This window comes from Podarcis filfolensis, assembly GCF_964270895.1.
Source record: "Podarcis filfolensis genome assembly, chromosome: 4".
Lineage (NCBI taxonomy): Eukaryota > Metazoa > Chordata > Lepidosauria > Squamata > Lacertidae > Podarcis > Podarcis filfolensis.
The window spans coordinates 7,501,040-7,522,599 of record NC_139607.1 but is presented as its reverse complement, the minus strand read 5'-3'; the positions used below and the strand labels follow the sequence as shown (position 1 = coordinate 7,522,599).

General features: G+C 44.3%; 1 protein-coding gene across 5 annotated transcripts in view; it reads left to right on the top strand.

Moving 5' to 3' along the window:
* The first annotated feature begins 5,769 nt into the window (after positions 1-5,769).
* KLHL1 (kelch like family member 1) overlaps positions 5,770-21,560 on the top strand; it is a 126,090-nt gene continuing 110,299 nt past the window's right edge. For all 5 annotated transcript variants that reach the window (XM_083610665.1, XM_083610664.1, XM_083610663.1 and 2 more), the window contains exon 1: positions 5,770-6,662. In XM_083610665.1, coding sequence (XP_083466791.1) covers positions 6,172-6,662 — 491 coding nt within the window. In that variant the 5' untranslated portion in view covers positions 5,770-6,171. The remainder of the gene's footprint in view (positions 6,663-21,560) is intronic.

Here is a 21,560-nt window from a genome sequence, read left to right as displayed (position 1 = left end):
GCTACCTGAAAGTGATTTGTGCTTTTCAACTACTATATTCTGGAAGACTTTGGAAGTAGCAGCTGGTGCAGAGGATAGTATTAATTCGAGGCCAGGGAGAGACAACGGGATGCTCCCTCACAATCACCACCATGGCTGTCACCATCGCTCAGGACAATTGCCGGCTCATCCTCCCCAAGCTCGGCGGCAGCCCTGGTGGGGGAAATAGGGACATTCTGGGATGGCTTTCCTAGTTCCAGGACTGTCCCTGGAAAACTGGGACACTTGGAGGGTATGCAATCTATCAGAGGGCAGAACCTGGCTGGATACACATTAGACCTTTACAGCACATTTGAAGCACATTATTTCTTCCAAAGAATTTTGAGCGCTGTAGTTTGTTACATGTTGCTGGGAACTGTAACTTTGTGAATGGTAAACCACAATGCCCAGAATTATTTGAGGGAAAGGATGTGCTTCAAATGTGCTCTAAGTTTATAATGTGTACAGCCTAAGAGAAAAAAAAAAAGTGACCACTCCTTTTCTCCAGTGGAGGCTGATCTATAATGGGGTGCTGCCCCACCAACCTCAGTCAGCCCTCACTCATCCCCTACCTTCTTGCCTTCTTGGTTTAACCAGCCCAGAGGATGGACCTTGCTGTCAGCTTTCTTCTAGTGTCAATGTTTCCCTTGTAGAACTTAGCAAGAAGGTGGATGAGGATAAAACTAGAATCAGTTGGTTCATCCTGTCATTGGCTCTGGCTCCATCTACTGTTGGGTTCCCTGCTTTCTGCCCTACTTGTCCCAAGGGGCGCCAGACACCACCCTTTCCTTCTATCTAACCACCCATTTCCTGCCTTTCTCTTTCTGACATCCTCTTTTCCCTTTCTCACTTCCCCTACCTCTCTGCCCAGTGACCTGCTGGAAGAGGGACAAATTGCTCTTGCTAGAAATCACAGCTGATTGCTTGCAGAGAGCTTCTGAAATAAGGCTGAGAGCCACATAAAATTAGGCTACCAGCCAGAGGCTGACTGCAGGTTGCCCACACTTGGTGTGAAGATGCAACTGCAGTCATCTTTAGAAACTATTTGTGGTCCCCTAGTGAGTTGCAAATGCATTTAATCGAATCCAGTTGAGGGGGTTGCATCCTTCCTTGCTTTTGGAATTGCTTGCTGAATACCCACATCATTTTGCTATGCTTGCTTTTGTTCAGTGTTTAACTTAAGTCATCATATTTGTAGTTTTAAAGCTATGAATTATTGTGTGTTCATCTTTTCCATGCATAGATACTTTCCCCAATTTTATACAGCATCTTGGCTATATTGTTAAAGATAAGTAAATGCAGATCCTTGTAAACATGTATTTTCCTGTTCTTTACTGGAATAGGCTGATAAGAATTGATTTTACATTTGATATTACAGTTCTGTGCTGTGCCTTATCTCCTCTCCCACAACCACTGTGTACCAACGTCATGACACTTCTGAACACTCAGTAGATCCTATATGATATCTCCCAGGATGCAATGCATGAAAAGCAGGAGCATCAGAGTTACAGTTTGTAACAAATATGCAATGTTTTCAGTGAAAGTGCCATGATGCTGTAAACAGGATCGTGAGTACTCTCCATTTCCCAATGTATCTTGGTCTGCAGCCAACAAATGTGTCCTGATTTCAAATGGATTCATGCTAAAGCTACCATGCTTTCAGCCCTCTAAGCAAAATAATGGTGAATGGAGCATGTAATTAGATATGAAGAAATAATTCCGAGAACTTCATATTTCACTGAGCTCAAACTCAAGTGCAACACAGGCTGAGTTTTTTTAAAACACATATTCATTCTTTCATTTTTTTTAAAAAAACCAAAAGCTCAATTATAAAAATCAAACTCATCTTCATATTAAGATTACTTTTTAAAACTTTATAGAAATTTGTCAAAACAGACTGTTAGGACTGTAGTTAGTATTTTACCTCCACATTTCTTTCCCTTATCACCATGAGCCTGAGCTCAACCATTTTGTACCACGGCAGTAAAATGATTTCAGTTGCTCACCTGGTGCTGCTCACATGTGCATTTTGATTCTTGCACAGCTCTGTCATAAGTGCCACAGGTGTCACAGGCTGAACAAGTCTGTGAAGAGAGAGAGAGAAAAGGCAGGGAAAGGAATGTTGAAACATCCCTTCACAAAAGTGTGTATGAACTTGCCAGTGGCGTGAGAGCTAATGAGGTGAGAGCTATGTGGATTTGTAACTGAGTGACTGACTGAACCCAACTGAATTCTCTAAAACGATTGCTTCTACCCATTAGGGTGGGCAATAGTTGTGGACCAGCAGGGCTTCGTGGGGCATGGGGGGAAGAGGGTGATGCCTCCCCCCTTGTGGCTGACCGTTGGCTTCAGCCTTGGCCAGCCGCAGAGTTAACAAAGTGTCTAAAATTATGTTATTATTTTGTTTTATCATGTATAGGAGAAAGGGCATTTCCCCCTTCATAAATAACACCTGACTTAAAAACTCAGTATTTTGTTTGCAGAGCTGTAGCCTTTACGGCAAAGTTTTATCACTGCTGCCCCAGATGCCTGTATTGGCATCACCTCTGCTCTCAACTGATCACCTTGGGCACAAGCCACTGTTAAGGTCTCCTCTCAAGCACCACTAAAATGAACAGGAGTGTAGTCACCCTCATGTTGCTCCCAATCATTTGAATAGGACCTTAGGCAGGTGCCTTTAACAGTTCATTGCGGTCTTTGATAAAAACTACCTTTCTTTGCTATTTGTTTTATAACAGATTTTTGTCTTGTTTTATCATTGAATGGTGAGAACAAAATCACAGTATGGGGTGTTTTGTGGTCTAGTTCTTGTGCAATAAATCAATATTTAAAATGTTCCTTCCCTCCCTCTTCTCCTCAAAATGGGGCCTGGAGACCTGGATTCTTGTTTAGTTGAAATATGTGACTTTGTCTAGAGACAGATGCAACCCTTAACAGAGGGTTGTAACTGGGTTTACTAGCTTGGTGATAAGTCAAAAAGAATTGGAACTATTATCCCAGGTGCCAAGCATCTGTGCTTTGCAAATGGGTTTTCAAAGCTGCAGCTTTTTCATGAACAAGGAGCAAAAAATATTCCTAGTTGCATTAGGAAAACCATTCCTCATCTTCTGCCAATTGCATTCACCATGAACTTCATATGGTACTCTTTTGATTGTACTTTGGAGAAAGAATAAAACTTTTTTAGACTGAAGAAATACATGTACAGCATGTGGGGGGTTTTGTACATATTTTTTCCTTAAAAGGGAGACCTGTTCCCCTCCTCCAAATACCCAATTTCAGTAAGGAAAGTGGTTTGCAGCCACTGTGTGTATCATTTTATTGCCTACAGTCTTTCATACATTTTATATGATGATTTATGAGCTAGAAGGCAATGCCATGCAATGCAGTTTTGCCGCTGCTCTGCTGCTTTCTAACCATGAAGTTATTCCTTCAGTAATTATGTCCCAGCTGCATAGTGCAACCTTTGCAACCTCCTCCCCCAGGTGAGCAAATGTCCCTAGGCAAACCTCTCTGAACCTCCCTAGTGTTCACCGTTGTCTGCATATATTAACGTGACAGCCCAAAGCTAGGCTCTGCATTTTGTATCTGATGTACACAATGCCTCCCTTTCTTTTCAGTATATCTGCTCACTAGAAAGCAAAGCCATGAGACCAGTGAATGCAAGTTCTTAAATATTGCCACTGAAAAACAATAGGACTCAAGGGAGCTTTTCTTCAGAGTATCCTGCTTCTGACAGAGTACCCTGTCACCTCACACATAATTACAGGTGCATCCTCATGTTTTCATTGTGGATAAACCACAATTTCCCCTGAAAACCTTTATGGGGCTATCATATATGTGGGAGAGAACAAATGAATGAAGTAAACATATACCCATTTTGGGAGGTGTATATGCATCGTGTATACAGAGACCTCCTTCAAATGCTACAGAACCTCTGTTGAAATGTATTTCCTCCAGCATGTGAGGTGACCTTTCATTTGGGGGAATTATTCATTCAACAATGCATTCAATGGGTTGTAGCCAATGCTGCTCCTACTCATAGTTTTACCCATTGAAATGAGTGAACCAAAGTTAGCCATAACCAGTAAGTTCAATGGGTCGACTCTGTGTAGTATTAGCATTGACTACAGCCCATGGCTATTATTACAATTATTTATTTTATTTGTGAATTGCTTCCTATGAGGCATCTCATTTTTTTTAAAGCAACCCCTCATCTTCTACAGGGTTTAGATTCCAAGGATTTGGATATAATGCAGCTAGTGGTTGAGGGGGTTAGAAAGAGAGCAAGTAAGGCCTGTAACGTGTGCCTGCTCTGGAAGGCTAGGGATGCTCAAGCCAGGCTTGAGTTCCTGTGAGATATGGCTTGAGCCAGGCTTCCTCAACCTCGGCCCTCCAGATGTTTTTGCCCTACAACTCCCATGACCCCTAGCTAGCAGGACCAGTGGTCAGGGATGATGGGAATTGTAGTCTCAAAACATCTGGAGGGCCGAGGTTGAGGAAGCCTGGCTCAAGCCATATCTCACAGGAAGTCAGATTACCAGAACAGGAAATCCACACCTTTCCAGGAACAACTAACAGCATTTTAGAAACCTGCTGGATTGTGCTCCCATAGTTGAGCTGTAACATCTGTGTGGATTTTAAATTATAATACAATTTCCCCCCCCCTCCACCCCCTAGGACAGGAACAACCAGTTGGTATCCCACAGTCAGTTTGCAGCAGAAAGGACTGGGCCACTATTGCTGTGAAAATGTGTGTGTGTGCGCCTGCACATTTCTAAATCACATCAAATCAACACTGGGAGTAAAAACGGGATGGCTTCCAGGAAAAACATGGGAATTCAACAGCTTGGAATGAGATCTGTTTGAACTCTTGGGAGCAAATGAGTGCAAAATGTCAGCACAAGAGTGGGGAAAAGGCCATTGTGGAAACTTCATTTATTATCGACTGAATTTAGTGCCACCTGGAAATACACTGCTGGTCTGAGGAGGATATTGCTGGCTGCCCCGCTCCCTCCAAAACACAGGTTGTGGCAATCTTGGAACATCCTCGCAACACTGAACTCCTGAAGAGGAAGACACTATGTGGGGACTGCACTCGACTTCCTCGATAAGAGCTCAGGAGAAGATGAAACTCGCCCGCGTCTCTCCTTGTTAGCGCAAACTTCACGCGAGTCCCCCCGCCTGCTGCTGCAGAGATGGCGAGCGCCTTTGGGGGACAAGCGGGGCTCTAAAACCTGGAACATCCCATCGATTCTGAGGGGCCGTAAGATCCTGCCATAAAAGCCGCCGCCGCCTCGTTTTCACGGAAAGCGTGACCGTTAAAATCAGGGTCATCTGGCATCTCCCGCCGCCCAAGGCTTCTCGGAACATCTGCATCCTTTATTGACAGCGCCGGAGAGGGAGGCGCTGGAGAGGCGGCAGCAGGCGGAGAGAAAATGGTTCAGCGAGGACCTTGACAGCTGCGTGCGCGTGAGAGAGAGAGAGAGCCAGCTAATATGCCCTGCCGAGAGGAGCCGCGCCGCCTCCCCTCCGACTAAGTAGCCCTTAAAGGCTACGCAACTTTCGACGCCGCTTCCCCCCAGCCCTTCGGAGAAGGCTTCCTGAGGGGAGCGAAGAACTCCAGGCTCTTTCCACACACTTCCGCGCCAGGGAAAGGAGGCGGCGGCGGCTGAGGAGGAGGAGGAGGAAGAAGCAGCCACCTGCTTTCCTACTGGAGCTGCTGCCGCCGGAGCCTGGAAAAGGGCTGGGGGGGGCACAGCGGAGGACTCCCCCCACCGCCTCGTCCCCGAGAGCAGCGCGCGCTTTTCCCCGCCGCCAGTCCCTCGGTCCGCTCTGTGGCGGGAGCCCCGCTCGCTCCTTCGCTTCTCCCGCCGCGCAGTTTGGAGGCGCCCTCCGTCAGCTCTCTCCTCGCTGCCGTCTTCGCTGAGGGCGCCGCCGCCGCCTTCCCCCGGTCTACCTTTGGAACTGCCTCGCGTATGCGTTTCTTTGTGCCGTTCTTCTTTGAAAGCCCCTTCCTTCGCCGCTTCCCCTCGGAGATTCCCTCCTCCGTGAGGCGAGCGGAGCGGGGAAAGAGGCGCCAGGCTCCAGCCTCGCCGGCGCCGCGCGCCCCTCTTCGTCTCCCTCCGCGGCGGCAGCGGCCTCGGCAGCAGCAGCATGTCGAACTCGGGTCGGAAGGACTTTGACGTGAAGCACATTTTGCGCCTTCGCTGGAAACTGTTCAGCCACCCGGCGGCCCCGGCCGGCGGCTGCTTGCAGCAGGACAGCAGCTTCGAGCACTGGGGGCCGAGCCAGAGCCGCCTGCTGAAGAGCCAGGAGAGGAGCAGCGGCGCCTTCTGGAAGAAAGCTGCCTCGTCGTCGCCCTCGTCCTCCTCGCCGCCGCCGCCTTGCGCTGCCTCCCCGCCGCCCCTCAACGGGACTTTGCTGCCGGCCACGCGGCTCCATGGACTGGCCGAGCAGCAGCGGCGCCAGCTGGCCCCGCGCACCGCTTTCTACGTGGAGTCCCTGGAGGAGGCGCCCGGCCGAGGCGCGCCGGGGGAGTTTACGCGCGAGCGGGAGAAGACGCTGGTGCTGCGCGAGGTCAAGGAAGAGCCGGCGCCCTTCCTGGAGGGCGGAGGCCAGGCAACAGGTGAAGGGGCCGCGCACAGGTACAGTACCCGCTCAGGGGAGCAGCTGGCCAAGCGAGGCCGCCTTTGGGGAGAGAGGGGCGTCCACACACACAGAGGCGCCTTCCTTAGCGTGCTCGTCCCCGTAGGTTTTGGTTTTCTTTAATGCGCTGCACTTGGTCACCCTCGCGACGCCCCACTCCACGGGAGAGTTCATCGCACGTGTTTGCCCCCTTGATCTTCTTTGCAATAGGAGAACAGGAGGGAGACGCGAAATAAGGCACATTCCCAGCCCACCTCTGCCAGATGCATGCTTTCTCGGGAGTAAGCCCTGCTGAACTCTGGGAGACTTCTGAGCCTTTGAACCTACTCTCCACTCTGCCTGGTTGCAGTCTTGCTTGAAATGAACAGCTGGGTGCTGGGCATGTTCGCTTGGAAGCCGAACTCAGTGGGGCTCACTCCCGAGATTGCTTCTTTGACAGTTTACTGTGTCCGTGATGCTTCCTCTCAGTGCATGCATCAGACCCCAGGCTTCAAGACTTGGAAACTGGTAGAACTTGAGTAAAGATGGGTAGGAAAGGGCTTCATATCCCTCTGAGTTCAAAGGGTGCACATTTAAGTGCACATTTAACCCTCCCTTTAACACCAGTGGCTCTTAAAATTACTCATCTTTGATGGATCATGCACTTAGCCTTCATGATGCCACAAGACTCTGGGGCTTTCCTCCATGCCAAAGAGTAATTGCACTTACGCTTCTCCACCCCTCTGCAAATGCTGTTTCAAATCTGCCAGTGTAACAGCCCAAACGATACAGAGTCAGTGAGGAAGAGTAATTTTCTAAAGTTGTAGGAGTGGACATGGAGCTCAAGTTAAACAGTTTCCAGATGAATAACCGGAGGAACTTTCCATTTTGCCCCATGTACTTTTACCACATGGTTTTAAATCCATTGCATGCACTTGGTGTTAACTGAACCCCACATTCCAAATGCATGTGCAGTTATTTCTGACTCTGCATGGACGCTGCGGTGGGATCCACATATAGGCTACAATTAAACAATCTAGCTGATCACATGCACTTTAACTGTCGTTGTTTTCAGTGAGAATTAATGACATGCTTAAATCATTCCTGTTTAAATCTAAAGTGTTTAACTTTGGATGGACTGTGACAATGCTGATTTGCTGAAGAGGGTATATAATTCTCTTTTCTCTTCAGTGAGTTTTACAGCAAAGGTTTTTGTTAAAATTGTGCTGCAGGAGGACCAGCCAGGAGTTCTTCATTTGACAGGGATCACAGTAACTAAACTTTGTAATCTCAAATTGATTTGGTTGGTTTGATATCAATCTCTCTTGCTCTTACCAATTGCCTTTGAAGGATACTTGTGCAATACCTTCAGACAATTTAATTTGAGCTAGACTCAAGCAGAGTCCTGCCCCATATTTTTCCTCCCCAGTGCTTGGACATAAGTCTGGAACACATGAACTAATAATGTAAGGATGGGTGTGTTTGCATATATGCAGAATGCCTTTCTGCCATACCAAATAGCCACAGTCAGTTTGGAGTCAGATGATGAAGATAAAGGCTTTAAACTTGTAGGAAAAAGAGTACCAACTTAAACTCTGATTCTCTCATTTTATAGCTAGGTTATGAATTTTAATATCCAAGCTTATATTCTTGATACATTTTTAAGATACACATTGTTGCTGAAGGCTTAAAGATTGGACTGATTAGTATATGAATTCTAAACTTGTTCTACTAGGTTATTTGCTTCTGCTAGAAGTCCCAAAAGTTATTAAAGTCTTGGTTCCCAAGCATTTTAGTATGGGGCTCATATTAAAAATCCACTATTCAGTTAAAGCTCCATGCTCAGATAGAAAAGTCCTGTAGCCAGTGTTTGCTGCATTGCCTTGTGGTACCCTCAAAGTTTCCATAAACATTTGGAGTCCATATCAGTCAATCAGTCCCAAAAAGATGGAGCTAGGTTGCAATACGTCAGTCAAGTGTCATTGACATTAATGGAACTTCTGAGTAAATATGTTTGGGGTTGAGCTTCACAAGTATTTGCACTAATAACCATGCACTATTTCCATTTTGTCAGATGAAGTGCTCTGTTTGCATTTCCTTTAGATTAATTCAATAAGAGATCATGCCTTCCTTTCTCTCAGCATGTAAGGCTTTCAGAGCAGAAACTTTTATTTCATCTCTACTTACTTTAAATGTGCCCCAGTTTTTTCTCTTTCTGGGGTGCCTGAATGTTAAATCAGGGCTGTTAAGAACATGTCTAATTGTCAACAGGCATGATCAAATCAAAGTTAAGCCATTTTAAGTCTGTCATTTGAATGACAAGAGTACATGCTTAGATGTGCTTCAGTTAAAACCATAACTTAAGTGTTTCATTTTGGCTGGGTTACATCTAATCAAATGTTGAGGTACCAAACTTGCACAGAAATGAAATGGTTTTTTTTTTTAAACTTTCTGGATGCCACTCAGATTTATAGGAAGGCAAGCCGGCAGGGGTCTGAATTTTCAGCTTTGCAGTTAACCAAGATGGAACTGAATTGTCAGCTCCCATCTTAAAGAGCTCAAACACTTAAAGAATTGTTGTCTGCTTGTATCAAGAGATCAGTGTGTTTTGCTGGATATGACACTTGTTAAATTTGCTTCACTGCTAAGTCTGGAGTTCAGAGAGGTGTGGTGACATTTAGTAGGTCTATGCCTTTCTTAAATGCTGCATGTAAAATCCTAGCTTTGGGGAAATTGTTGCATGCTCCCCAAATTCTCCAGTGGTAACCTTAACTGTGAAACTATCAATGTACAGTATTTGCCACAAAACTATCAACAGATTGTTGCATCTGCACTTAGTTGCTATCCTTCCATGATTCTAGATAAACAACTGAAGTTTCCCAAATGACCAAGGACATAGATGGGAAAATTCTGAACTTCCTGAAGTTAAAAACTGTTGATTCAGTACTACTTGTTTTAGCAAAACTGGACCATTTTTGTATGTCTAGTAATTTTTCTGTGTTACTCAATTATCTTTGCTCTGAATACAGAAGGGGAACCATCTGTATTACCTTATTTTACCTTCATATTCTGGGTGTTAGGAAGAGAAATTGCTTACCGTGGTATATTGCATAAAAATATAGGTAATGTTTAGATCAGGCAGGAAGAAACTCACTGTATATTTTTAGATGGCAAAAACCTCCCAAATAAAAACCGATGAGAAACCAAAAACTGATGTAATGTAATTATGGTGCAAACTTCTGGGAGAATTTTGGAGTACTTTACATTCATGGCAACTACAGGTTAGAACAGTGTTATTTTTAGGAGGAGGAGTCCCAGGCATCCTCATGGTTTCATGGGTGAAAGTAGTGCCTGGAAAATGCCAGATGGAAAGATGGTTACTGTGTTTAAGGACATGCATAAAATAGGTGCTCACCTAATCAGTTTTGCAATAGCAAACAAACCAACCAGCCACAAACACATTGTGGAACCTGGGCAAGCAGAGGGAAAGTGGCAGTGAGTGCTTCAGATAAAAGGCAGTGGGTGGGAAATGACAACCTCCACCTGAGCTTCCAGTCTTATCTCTAAAAATACCTGACCTATAAGCAGCACTGTTTTGCAGCAAAACACAGGGTTAGGAATCCCTTGTCTGGTGCCCTAGGTGTAGTTCTGCGCAGTCTTTTATTCACAATTGCTCAATCACTACTTTAGTTTGGAAAGCATAAAAGATGCTTTGCTCTTTGTTGGAAAGAATGGGACAGGCTCATGTGAATTGGCAGGTGGGAACCTGTGTGAGATCTCAGCCCCATTACTAGGCTTCTCACGTGAGTGGTCCGCTTGTGTGAGCAGTCATTTGTGCGTATAACAATATATGAATCAGTTTCAAGGCAGTGAAGCGGAGAAACTGATTTCATACAATTTGACTTTTTTATTGAAAAGTTTTGTGGGTATTCATGTAGTTCTCTTACTTTGGGAGCATCAGGGGAATTTGTAGCTATACTGGTGATTCTGCAAAATGGAAGGAACAGGAAAAGTGAAACAAAACCTACTTTTGGATGATCAGCAAGTTCCAATCATGTTTGGAAGCTTTGAACCTGAAGAGAGGTTCTTCTGTAGGCATGGGAATTTAGAAGAAAAACGTGATGAAGTGTTCTTTTTCATTTCCTGGTTGGATACATAGGTTAAATGCCAGCCAAAGTTTTAAGTTTCTTTGATTTCATTGGGACAGATCCAAAAACCTACTTGACCCTCTAATTGAAATCATTAGGATTTTAAAATCATCAAAGCTGCCATGGAATTTACTTCTCAACAAACATGCATAGGTTTGTACTGTAGATTTGTGTAGAATGATAATCTCAGTGGTCACTAGGTGCTCTGAGATCAAGGGAAAAGCTTGGGGATGATTCATTTTTACTTCATTTCTCTCTTATTTATTAAATAATATCTTCAATACCATGACTGTTAAAGCTGGAAATGGGTGGGGATTTAATACAGCTTTTTGTATGTTGACTCATTTTTTTGTTGCTGTCTCTGGTTAAATAGCAGACAACTTTGGGATATAAGAAAGAGAGTCCAAACTAGCCAATAAATTTACAGTAACTCCAAAATAACACCTTATCTATTTAAAATATTTTTAAGGATTGGCCACTACTTTCTTAAGAGTCATTGTGGCACTGATTAAAAGCAACGTGGAAGTGCTTTTAACACTTTCCCTGGGCTGGTTCCCTTGCCACCCTGCCCTTTAACGCTGCTAATTGTCTCCAGAAGTCCTATTAGCATCACATGGCACCTGATGCACATAAGCTTGAGGGGATATTCTGTAGGAAAGAGAACAGAGGAAAGGATTCTTAAAGGGAGGCATGGCCATCCCAAACATGTTATTTTAAAAACACTATTAATGTAACTTATAGTTAAGTCTTGAGTTTCTACACAAGAATGAACTGTGGCTTTATCATATCATACTCAGTTTTCTTTAAAAAATGTTGTTTTGAAACAGCCAAACACAGCCTGAACTTGAATGACCAAGGAAAACGAATTAGCCATATTTCTTTCTCTGCTGCCCTTTGGAGTTCACTGTATTCTTGTTTTGCCTTACCTCATTAGAGTCTTAAAATTACAGTGGTACCTCGGGTTAAGTACTTAATTTGTTCCGGAGGTCTGTTCTTAACCTGAAACTGTTCTTAACCTGAAGCACCACTTTAGCTAATGGGGCCTCCTGCTGCTGCCGTGCCGCCGGAGTACAATTTCTGTTCTCATCCTGAAGCAAAATTCTTAACCCGAGGTACTATTTCTGGGTTAGTAGATCTGTAACCTGAAGCATATGTAACCCGAGGTACCACTGTATTATAAACAAAAAATATTATTGTGTTAAATGTTTCAATATAGTAATATATCCAGATTGTGTAACCTGCCTGAGGTAGGCAGGTCATTAAATGAGAATTAGCCTGACAGCAACTGCTTTATAATTTTGTGGTGTTTTCAGCTGTGGAAGAAAAATGTTTAATCTTCTTGAAATAAGCTTTTAGTGTGTTTATCAATGAACATGGTTCATTACACAGCAACTATGCTACATAAACAACAAAAATGTGCAAGAGCTAAAGAAAAAGTGCTACCAGCAAAGATCACGGTGGTAAATTTTAAGGGTGTTATTAAGCCTGATACTTCTGCTGGTTCAAGCACTTTGGGCTGCACAACAGAACTTCATTCCCTCTCCTATCCCTGGGTTCTCTCCAGACCTCCTAAATACATTATGGGTCTCCCCTCCCCATACCTCTGGAACAGATTTAAGATGTGCATGGCAGGGTGGGGGCAGGTATGGAGATAAGAGATTTCATTGTGCAGTCGAAAGCACTCCCCCTAGCAGAACTGTATACCGTAGTTTTATAGTGTCCTGATGATATATCTGAGAACATTATTCAAATCATGCTGGTGCAAACATATTGCTCTGGTTTCCTTTGGACCACATCATCTTGGCAGCCCAGGACCTCCATACACACTGCCCAGGCTTGCACCTCAGGGAGGTCACGTCGGTGATGCTAACACACCAGCTTGGATTCGCCTTCACAGGTGCACTCCATTGTCTCTTTCAGGACAGACAGATGCCAGCAACTCTTAACTTAATGTGGTTAGGATTGCAGCCTAAGGAATTAACCCAAATGCAGAAAAGGAGGGTTTTGAGAGAAGAGAGGAAGATAGCATCACACATAGGATCCATGTAAAAATGTCACATCTTACAGGTTTTCACCTGCATTAGGACTGTAATTTTGCTTATTAGATTATAAGGCTGCTCAAATCTGTAGTATGAATGCAACACTTCCAAAATCACTTATGATTGCAGGGTCTATTATTGTAACTCATGGGTAGGCAAATTAAGGCCTGGGGCCTGAATCCGGCCCAATCGCCTTCTAAATCCGGCCCACGGACGGTCCAGGAATCAGTGTGTTTTTACATGAGTAGAATGTGTCCTTTTATTTAAAATGCATCTCTGGGTTATTTGTGGGGTCTACCTGGTGTTTTTACATGAGTAGAATGTGTGCTTTTATTTAAAATGCATCTCTGGGTTATTTGTGTGCCATAGAAATTTGTTTATTCCCCCCCAAATGTAGTCCAGCCCCCCCAAGATCTGAGGGACAGTGGCCTGCCCCCTGCTGAAAAGGTTTGCTGACCCCTCTTGTAACTGGACATTGCTTTAACCTGAGGCTTTGAGTTCTTGACTTACAATTATTGTCTTAGCTTATGTCTTTCCCCCCTTATTTTAGACTTGGCAGTCAAGATTCCTGAAAAATAATGATGATTTCCACCCTCCTTGAAACTACAACAGTAGATTTCTAAAATACAAGAATTTGTGTAAGCTATCAGATTCTTCTAATATATTAGTATCTTTGGCTGATAATATTATCATTACTTTCTATTAATGTGGCCTAAACTTGCAGTAAGTTTTAACTTTGTATTTCTTGGCTAGATTCTCTGTAACTAATCACACCTCAGCAACACAAGTTATGACATTGTGCTAACTACTGAGTAAGCTTAGCAAGCAAATAATAAGAGGAGAGGTCCTCCTGAGGATCCCAAATTGGTTAAGTTGCAGGTTAAGTGAGAATAAATAGACAGTTCTCCAAATGGAAAGATGTAGAAAGTGGAGTCCTGAAAGGATCAATATAGGGACCTGTACTTTTAAACTTGTTCATAAACGATTGAGAATTTGGAGTGAGCAGTGAGGTGCTCAAGTTTGCTGATGTTACTAACTTGTCAGGGTCATTAAAACAAAAAGTGATTGCGTGGCGAGTTCCCGCCCCCCCACCAGGATAAATAAAGACACAAGACACCATAATTTAAGGTTAAATGGGCGAATTAGGCCACAACTTTATTGAATTCAGGAATGAGAGGCATTGGCTTAGGCATTGGTCCTATCGACTATCCGGCTCCAGCCCATTTGCTGGAGACACGGGAAGGGTTAACACCATAGAGGGGGAGTCTCCTGCTGAGGCACGTCAACTAGGAGCTCCCCCGGGTCACCGCTCGGGGGCGTGCCTTTGGCCCACACCTCCATAGGCTTCGGACAGGGCCATGCCCCCCGGAGTCCTTTATCGGACCACCCTTCGTTCACTGGGGGGAGGTGATGGCGTTCCTCCCCCCCCACATCCTCTTAACCCCTTCTTACCAATGCCTAACCGCCAATGCCGAGGAGTTGTAACGAGTTGCTACGAGGTAGGCGAAAAACCAAATGGCTGTAAATTGCCAATTGGGAAAAATTCCTACCATGCCCCTTGCGGCGACAGACCGAAGTCCATAGCAAAGTCAGAGACCTACCTAAAGCCTACCCAAAGGGAGGGAGGGTGGGAAAACGTGGGGGCTAGCCGGCAAAAAGAGGGCGAGCCCCCTCTGCGCCGGCCCTAAATAGGGCAGGCCACGCCCCCCCAGCCAGCCAATTGGCTGGCTGGGGGGGGGGGAGACGCGGCCGGGATTCCCCTGCTCTCGCGGGGGCTGAAACCAGCCCCCGCTCACGTGGGGGTGGGCGTGAAGCCCGCAACCCCGCCTCCTGGGCAGGCCGGAAGTGGCTTTGTGAAGAGTTCCAAAAGGACCGCTCCAGACTCAGTGCATAGGTGGTAAAATGCCAAATGCAATTCAGTGTAAACAAGTGTAAAATGATGCATGCAAAGGCAATAATAATAATAATAATAATAATTTCACAATATACATTTGTGGGGTCTGAGATGGCGGTGACTTATCAGAGTTGTAGCAGATAGCTCAAAGAGGGTGTTGACCCAGTGAGCAACACCCGTGAAAATTTAAATTCCGTGCTAGGGATCATTAGGAAAGGAAAGGGGGTGGGAGTTGCCTTTATTATAATGCATGGCATGGATGAAGGAATCAGAAACAAGCCCCCCCCCCCTTTTCGTAACACTAGAACTCATGGACCTCCATTGAAGCTGAATGCTGGGAGTCTCGAGTCAGACAAAATAAAGCACCTTTTCACACAATACCTAGTTAAGCTATGGAAGTCAGTCTCACAGAAGGCAGTGGTAGCCACCAATCTGGATGGCTTTAAATGAGGATTAGACAAAATCATGGAGAGAGGGCTATTGAACTCTACTGGCCCTGATGGCTGTGCTCTGCATACACAACTGAAGGCAGCAATTCTTCTGAATACCAGCTGCTGGAAACCATAGGAGGGTAGAGGTCTCTTGTGCTTGAATCCTGCTTGAATCCCCATTTGGGCACCTGAGTGTTGCCTGGGTGGCAAGTGAGAAGAGGAAGCTGGACTAGATGGGTTGTTGTCCTGACCCAGCAGGCTCTTAAGTTCTTATGGGAGATTCGGATGAAGGATGGCATACAAATTTAATGAACAAATGAATAAAATTATATTATGGTAACTCAAAAACCCAATATTCTGTCCTATTTGTACTCAAAATCTGACCACAGTGGTAACATGCTACTTATGTTCTGGTCTTTTAGCTAGCAAAGGTAAAGGTGTCACAAAATGCGTAAATATTGAGATCACTGAACCTATTCAGCTTTGGATAGTTATTGCCAGGAGGTGAACCTATCTAGGTATCTGCCTTGGTACTCTTTCTTCTCCCCCACTCGTACAGCGCCATAGCACACGTTCAGAAGAATTAAGCACCGTCTATATATTAGAGGGATTTTTTTATTTGTTTGTTTTTTAGTTCCTTATTTTACACTAGATTTCTATAATCTCCTTGAAAAGTTAGGAGACAAGCTTTGGAAAATCCTTATTAATGCAACAATGGGAACTTGTAAAGGCTGGATATTCATACCAAGAGACATTGGGGACATCTTGCTGAAATCCTGTTTCACTTCGCTTGGATTCAGATCACAGAGTAAAAGTTTGGAGTATTGCATTTGCAGGCAAAACATTTTCTGGAGGGTTTTTATGCAAAGGACTGACATTTTTGTTTATTGCTAAAAACTTCTGTGAATACATTTGAATTGCCATTTTATGCGTCCTCATTTTGTGAGCTTCCATCTTTCTTTTGATGCAGTCACAGTGCATTTTCTTCATCTCGCAACCCAATTCCTTCATATCCCCTTTCTTTAAATAAATGGGATTCTACTGTTCCCATAACCTTATTATAGTAATATCCCAGTCCTAATGACCTTTTGCTTGGAATTAAATGCAACCGAGAACATTGAAATTTATATCCCAGCAAAGATGCTTAGAAAAAGGATTGTAAGTGTCTCTTCTGAATCCCAAAATGGATAAAGAAATAAAAGTTTTAAATAGAACAAAGGCTCTTATGTACCATCTGCCTAATTACCAGCTGAGTTACTTGTTCAGCCTCTACACAGGTGTCGTTTTATAAATAAGAATCTTTGACCATGAATACAAATTCTTTGGGAAAGTTTCTTCCTCCCTAGATTGCAGCCCCTGATAAATTTAATATTTTTATTAACAGTTTCCTAAAAAACCTGAAATAAGTTTTTTTCTCCATAATTTCAGCTTTCAAAATTGAAGAAAAAGAAAATGTATTCAAATTCTACACTAGGGATTTGAATGGAAGCAGACTTATATAGGCAGCTAGTGGAGGTGCATAACTGGTTAGATTTCTGCATCCTTGTGCTTGGAGTAATCCCTTTTGAATTGCTTGGGTGCCTTCTTTGTTCTTCCTTCAGAACTCATTTCATTATTCAAAATTCAAATTATAGCAAAAGGAGAGCAAGACTTTCTTTTCATGTGGATGGGTATATTCTCAGGTGCATAAAACATAAAGATAGAACATAAAGTTGGGTTGTGCTTCCTCTGAACAAGAAACCTACTCTGGTCCCTATATTTTTGTGATGGTATTTCTCCTTGCAGTGCCAGCGTAATAGTCATGCAGTACTAGCATGACATTGTATTTTGTGACATTGCTCCAGTGTAGTTTTCCCCCATCCCGAATTTGTTTTATGGCACAGTAAAGTCTTGGCTACGCTTTTAGTTGATTCAATTGTGATTCTCAGTTTCCATCCCATTAAAATCACTGTGATTAAATGTGGATCAAGCTGTAAATCTTACTCTCGCTATAAGCTTTCCTAGCATTAAGTTTAAAACAGAAGTTAGGATTTCTTTTTAAAAAAATACCATGTCCTTCCTTTTCAAGAGAAAAACTATCTTATGATGCCCATTGTGGCTGGTGGGGTGAAGAGCAGGGCAGGTAATATTATGTACAGCCCAGGGTAGCAAGAAGTAGAGCAGGAAACAAGCTACACCTGCTAAAATTCTCTCTTCTAAACAGCTGTTAAAATTGCTCATTCTTGTTAAATCTTCACATACTGTGGCTGCACCTCTTTCACATGCATGCTGTTCCTAAGACTGCATCCCTGTAACATGCCTGCTGTTCTGGGTTTGCTGATGAGTTTGTGTTTCTTTGTATTCTTTAGCGGCTTGTGTTTTACATTAAAAATGGCCGTCAGAATTTAACAAACATTTTCCAACAATTTTGTATGTTTTAAAGCATGTTTGTAAGTTTCTTAGAGACCACCTTGCGTTAGGTATCAGTTTAATTCATTAACAAGGGAGCATTTATTTACATGGGAGCATTGTTTGTTAAATCCGCCAAATAATGCTCCATATTTATCTACTTTAAAAAAGTTTGTTCAACGCAAAAATAGTTCCACTGGAGTTTTTTCATGTTATCGTATCTTGTCTTCCATAAACATCTCATGACTTCCACCAACTCCTATGGTTCCTTACCTGGCAGAACTTAAATATAGGGTTGTGCCCTAAATATTTCTCAGATATACATACCTAAGCAGTTCTCCACTGATAAAGTGAATTAGATTCAGATTCAGCATTTTCGTGAAAATCTGCTTCACTATACCTGATATCTCGTTTGACAAACCACCCCCTCCCATGACCCAAATGTAGAGGAGTAAAGAGGGAGTAAGAGAAAGAGTGGTGACAGAAAATAAGAATGAGAAGGGGGAAGGTGAGCTGAATCACTAGAGAAAACAGATGGCAAAGAACTATAGAGTTCAGACTAAATCCCAGTGAAATTAATGCTAGAATAATCCCCATTACATACGATTTATTCTTTGACTATTAGGTTCTACAGACTGTCAGACAACCCTGTCCAGCTTCTGATATGGGATGGATGTTGGTGCTTTCTAGCATTGAATGATGAGATGTTGGCTACCATTGCAACCTGCAGTATCCATCGTCATTGACATGGTGATGCAACTTCTCTTGTGTTAGGAGAACGTTTCTGCTGTGCAGCACCTCCTGGGTTGGGTTACAATTAAAGAAATTAACACAGAAATATTTAGTGCACCATGGTATGATAGAGCAGTATGAAAGCAATAAACAGCACTTCAAAGAAGCACCATGTGTAGATAGCAGATGCCCCCATGTCAGGTTAAGAGCTGAAAATGTAAGGGCTGAATCGAGAGCAAACGGCATCCACCAACTAGGATGGGATCATTCCGTATCACATGGACTTGACCCATGTTCAGTGACAGTTACCTGCAAGTTCAGAAATTTATTGTCCCATTGAAGGAAGGGAAAAGGTGTTTTGTTTTTACTTATTCCTCTTTCCCATCCACTCCACTGTGGCCCTGAAAGGCAGGAACACAAAACCAACAAAAATTAACTCCTTCCTCATTCTTTACATGGGAACGTCTGTTATATCCTATTCCCTTCTGTTCACAAATGTGCTGGTCTGCTTCCAACCCAGTACGTGATTCTTAATATTTCTCTATATTTGGTAAAGTTATGATTGTGCAGGTGTGTTAGCCTATAAACCAGGGGTCAGGAAATTTTTTAAGCCATGGGCTGGTCCACTGTCCATCAGATCTTGTGGTGGGCCGGAGAAGTGGCACTGGGGGGGGGGCTGGAAGAAGAGGCAAGGGGGCAAGTAGTCCTCCTCCCCACCCTCTGGGCCCAGCCGCTGCGCTTACCTTCCCAGGGGCTGCTGCCGCCACCACCACCACTGCCACCGCCGCTTCTCGTGGGTAGGCAGAGTGAGCTCGTCTGCTCTTCTCTCTGGCCCACAGGAGCACCAGGGCGGCGGCAATGGCGGAGGGAAGATAAGTGGCGCGAAAGGGCTGGCTCCGGAGAGGGGCTGCTGAAAATGGCACTCAGCCCAGCCCCCTTCCTCCTCTAGGCAGGGCGGAGAGAAGCCAGGAGGAGGGAGGGAGGAGGCGTCACCTCGGGGTGTGTGTGTGTGTGTGAGAGGGGGGCGGAATGGCGCAGCCTGAACGAACAGAATCCCCACGGTGATCCACGGACAGTCCGTGGGCCAGATCCTGAAGGCAATTGGGCCTGATCCAGCCCACACACCTTAGTTTGCCAACCCCACTTGTAAACTGTAGGGCCCTGATTTGACTCTCCTGCTGCTGCTGCTGCTGCTGCTGCTGCTGCTGCACCTGAACTTTGCTGAGCTCCCAATCTGTTGCTCCACCTGCACCATACTGAGCTCCTCTTGCCCACCCCCTCCCTCTAAGGAATTGGCATCAACATTCACACCTGGGAAGACAGGCGAGTAGCATCACCTTGATTGTCCCACCCTCCACCGACTGCTGGGTAGAAGGTACAGTGGTACCTCGGGTTACATATGCTTCAGGTTACATAAGCTTCAGGTTACAGACTCTGCTAACCCAGAAATAGTATCTCGGGTTAAGAACTTTGCTTCAAGATGAGAACAGAAATCGCGCAGCAGCCGCGAGAGGCCCCATTAGCTAAAGTGGTGCTTCAGGTCAAGAACAGTTTCAGGTTAAGAACGGACCTCCAGAACGAATTAAGCACGTAACCAGAGGTACCACTGTATACAGAATTCACAATTTGGACTTCCGGTCAGCGCCAGCAACGGTAATGGCGGATTTCCTCCGATCTCCGGAGGAAATCTGCTTCGTGGAGCTAGGGTTCTACCGCTACGGCGAAGCGGGGACCCGAAATAAATCACAGGCGGGGAAGCCTGTGAACTGAAGGCTCGGCGGGCTCCATTTGCGTCCCCCCCCCGCTGCAAAGGAGCCTTTTTAAAGGCTCCGGAACAGACCGGGGGTGAGCGGCGCGGAGCTGAGAGCTGTTTACCCGTCTCCGCGAAGTGAAGCCGCATGCCATGGTTGGAGAGCGCTGACTTCTTCCTTTGATCATTTGGACTAAAAGTAACAACCCGTGAGTAATACGGAAATTGGATATTAAAAACTTCTTTTTTGATTTGGCATGAGCGGGGAAGGCGCAAAGAGGAAGTCCGTCTCCCCCTTTTGTAAACATTTTAAAGTAAGGACTAGATAACTAAGGTTGAAAAGAACGTCTTCTTCGTGAGAAGTTAAAAGTAATTAATTTCACGTTTTGGCAGTATAAGAGAATGTGCTGGAGGATAAGAGTTAACTTTGAGAGTGGAATTGCTACCCCCCCCCAGGACCCGGGAGCGATCCATGAGGGAGCCTGTTGAAGAGATATAGAAGACTTTGACAGCTGTCAAACTAGCTGTCTCAAAGCTGAGAGGAAAAAAAAAAAGAGAGAGAACTTTGTTTCTATTGCCTCGGCTGGCTATATTTGTTACATTTAGGCAACAAATTGTCGAAAACAAAGGAAAATAAAGGACTTTTGGATTAGAACTGGAAGGAATACTAAGTAACCAGTACTCCCCTAGAGGGGGCTCTGGGACATTACAGAATGGCTGTAAGTGGAAAAATACAGATGGAACTGGAGAAAATCTTTCTTCGTCTGGGAAAATTTCAAGAACAAAGCATTGTTTTGGCTAGAAATGCTACAACATTGAATGAAAAAGCAAATAAACTTGCGGAAATTGGAAGGGACCTGACTCAAGCCTTTGTACCAGAACAAAAAGACTTTGCATCTGAGCTAAAAACTCTTGCAGCTGAACAAGGAAAGAAATTTGAGAAACTTGAAAAAGTGGGAGAAGATACACATGACAATTTAGAGGGAAAGGAAGGAGGAGCTATAATGCAGCAGAGGATTAAAGAGAGCCAAAGGCCTGCAAAGATGGATATAAAGGAAAAGACAAACCTGATTAAAGTGGAAGCAGGAGTTTCTGAGACACTTGGACTTAAAAGAAGTAAAAAAACAAGATCTGGATTACAATTCTAAATATGGAGGCCTGGCAGGCCAAAGGCCTGTAAAGATGGACTCAAAGGAAAAGACAAACCTGATTAAAGTGGAAGCAGGAGTTTTTGGGACTCTTGGACTTAAAAGAAGTAAAAAACAAGACTTGGATTACAATTCTAAATATGGAGGCCTGGCAGGAAGAAACATGGACCTTATTGGGACAGAGCTTCTCCGAGATTTGGTGTTTACCATAAAGGACTATCAAAAAAACCGGCAGAGAGGAAAGGAGAGAGACTTAAGGGCCTCGGACGTGAGGTCACCAGGCTGACACCAGATGGATTGATGGACATCGGTTGGAGATTGAAACCGGGAAAGGCGGGGAGTGGGGTTTTGGGTATCCAAAGGCGGTACAAATATATTTGGTTTTTTT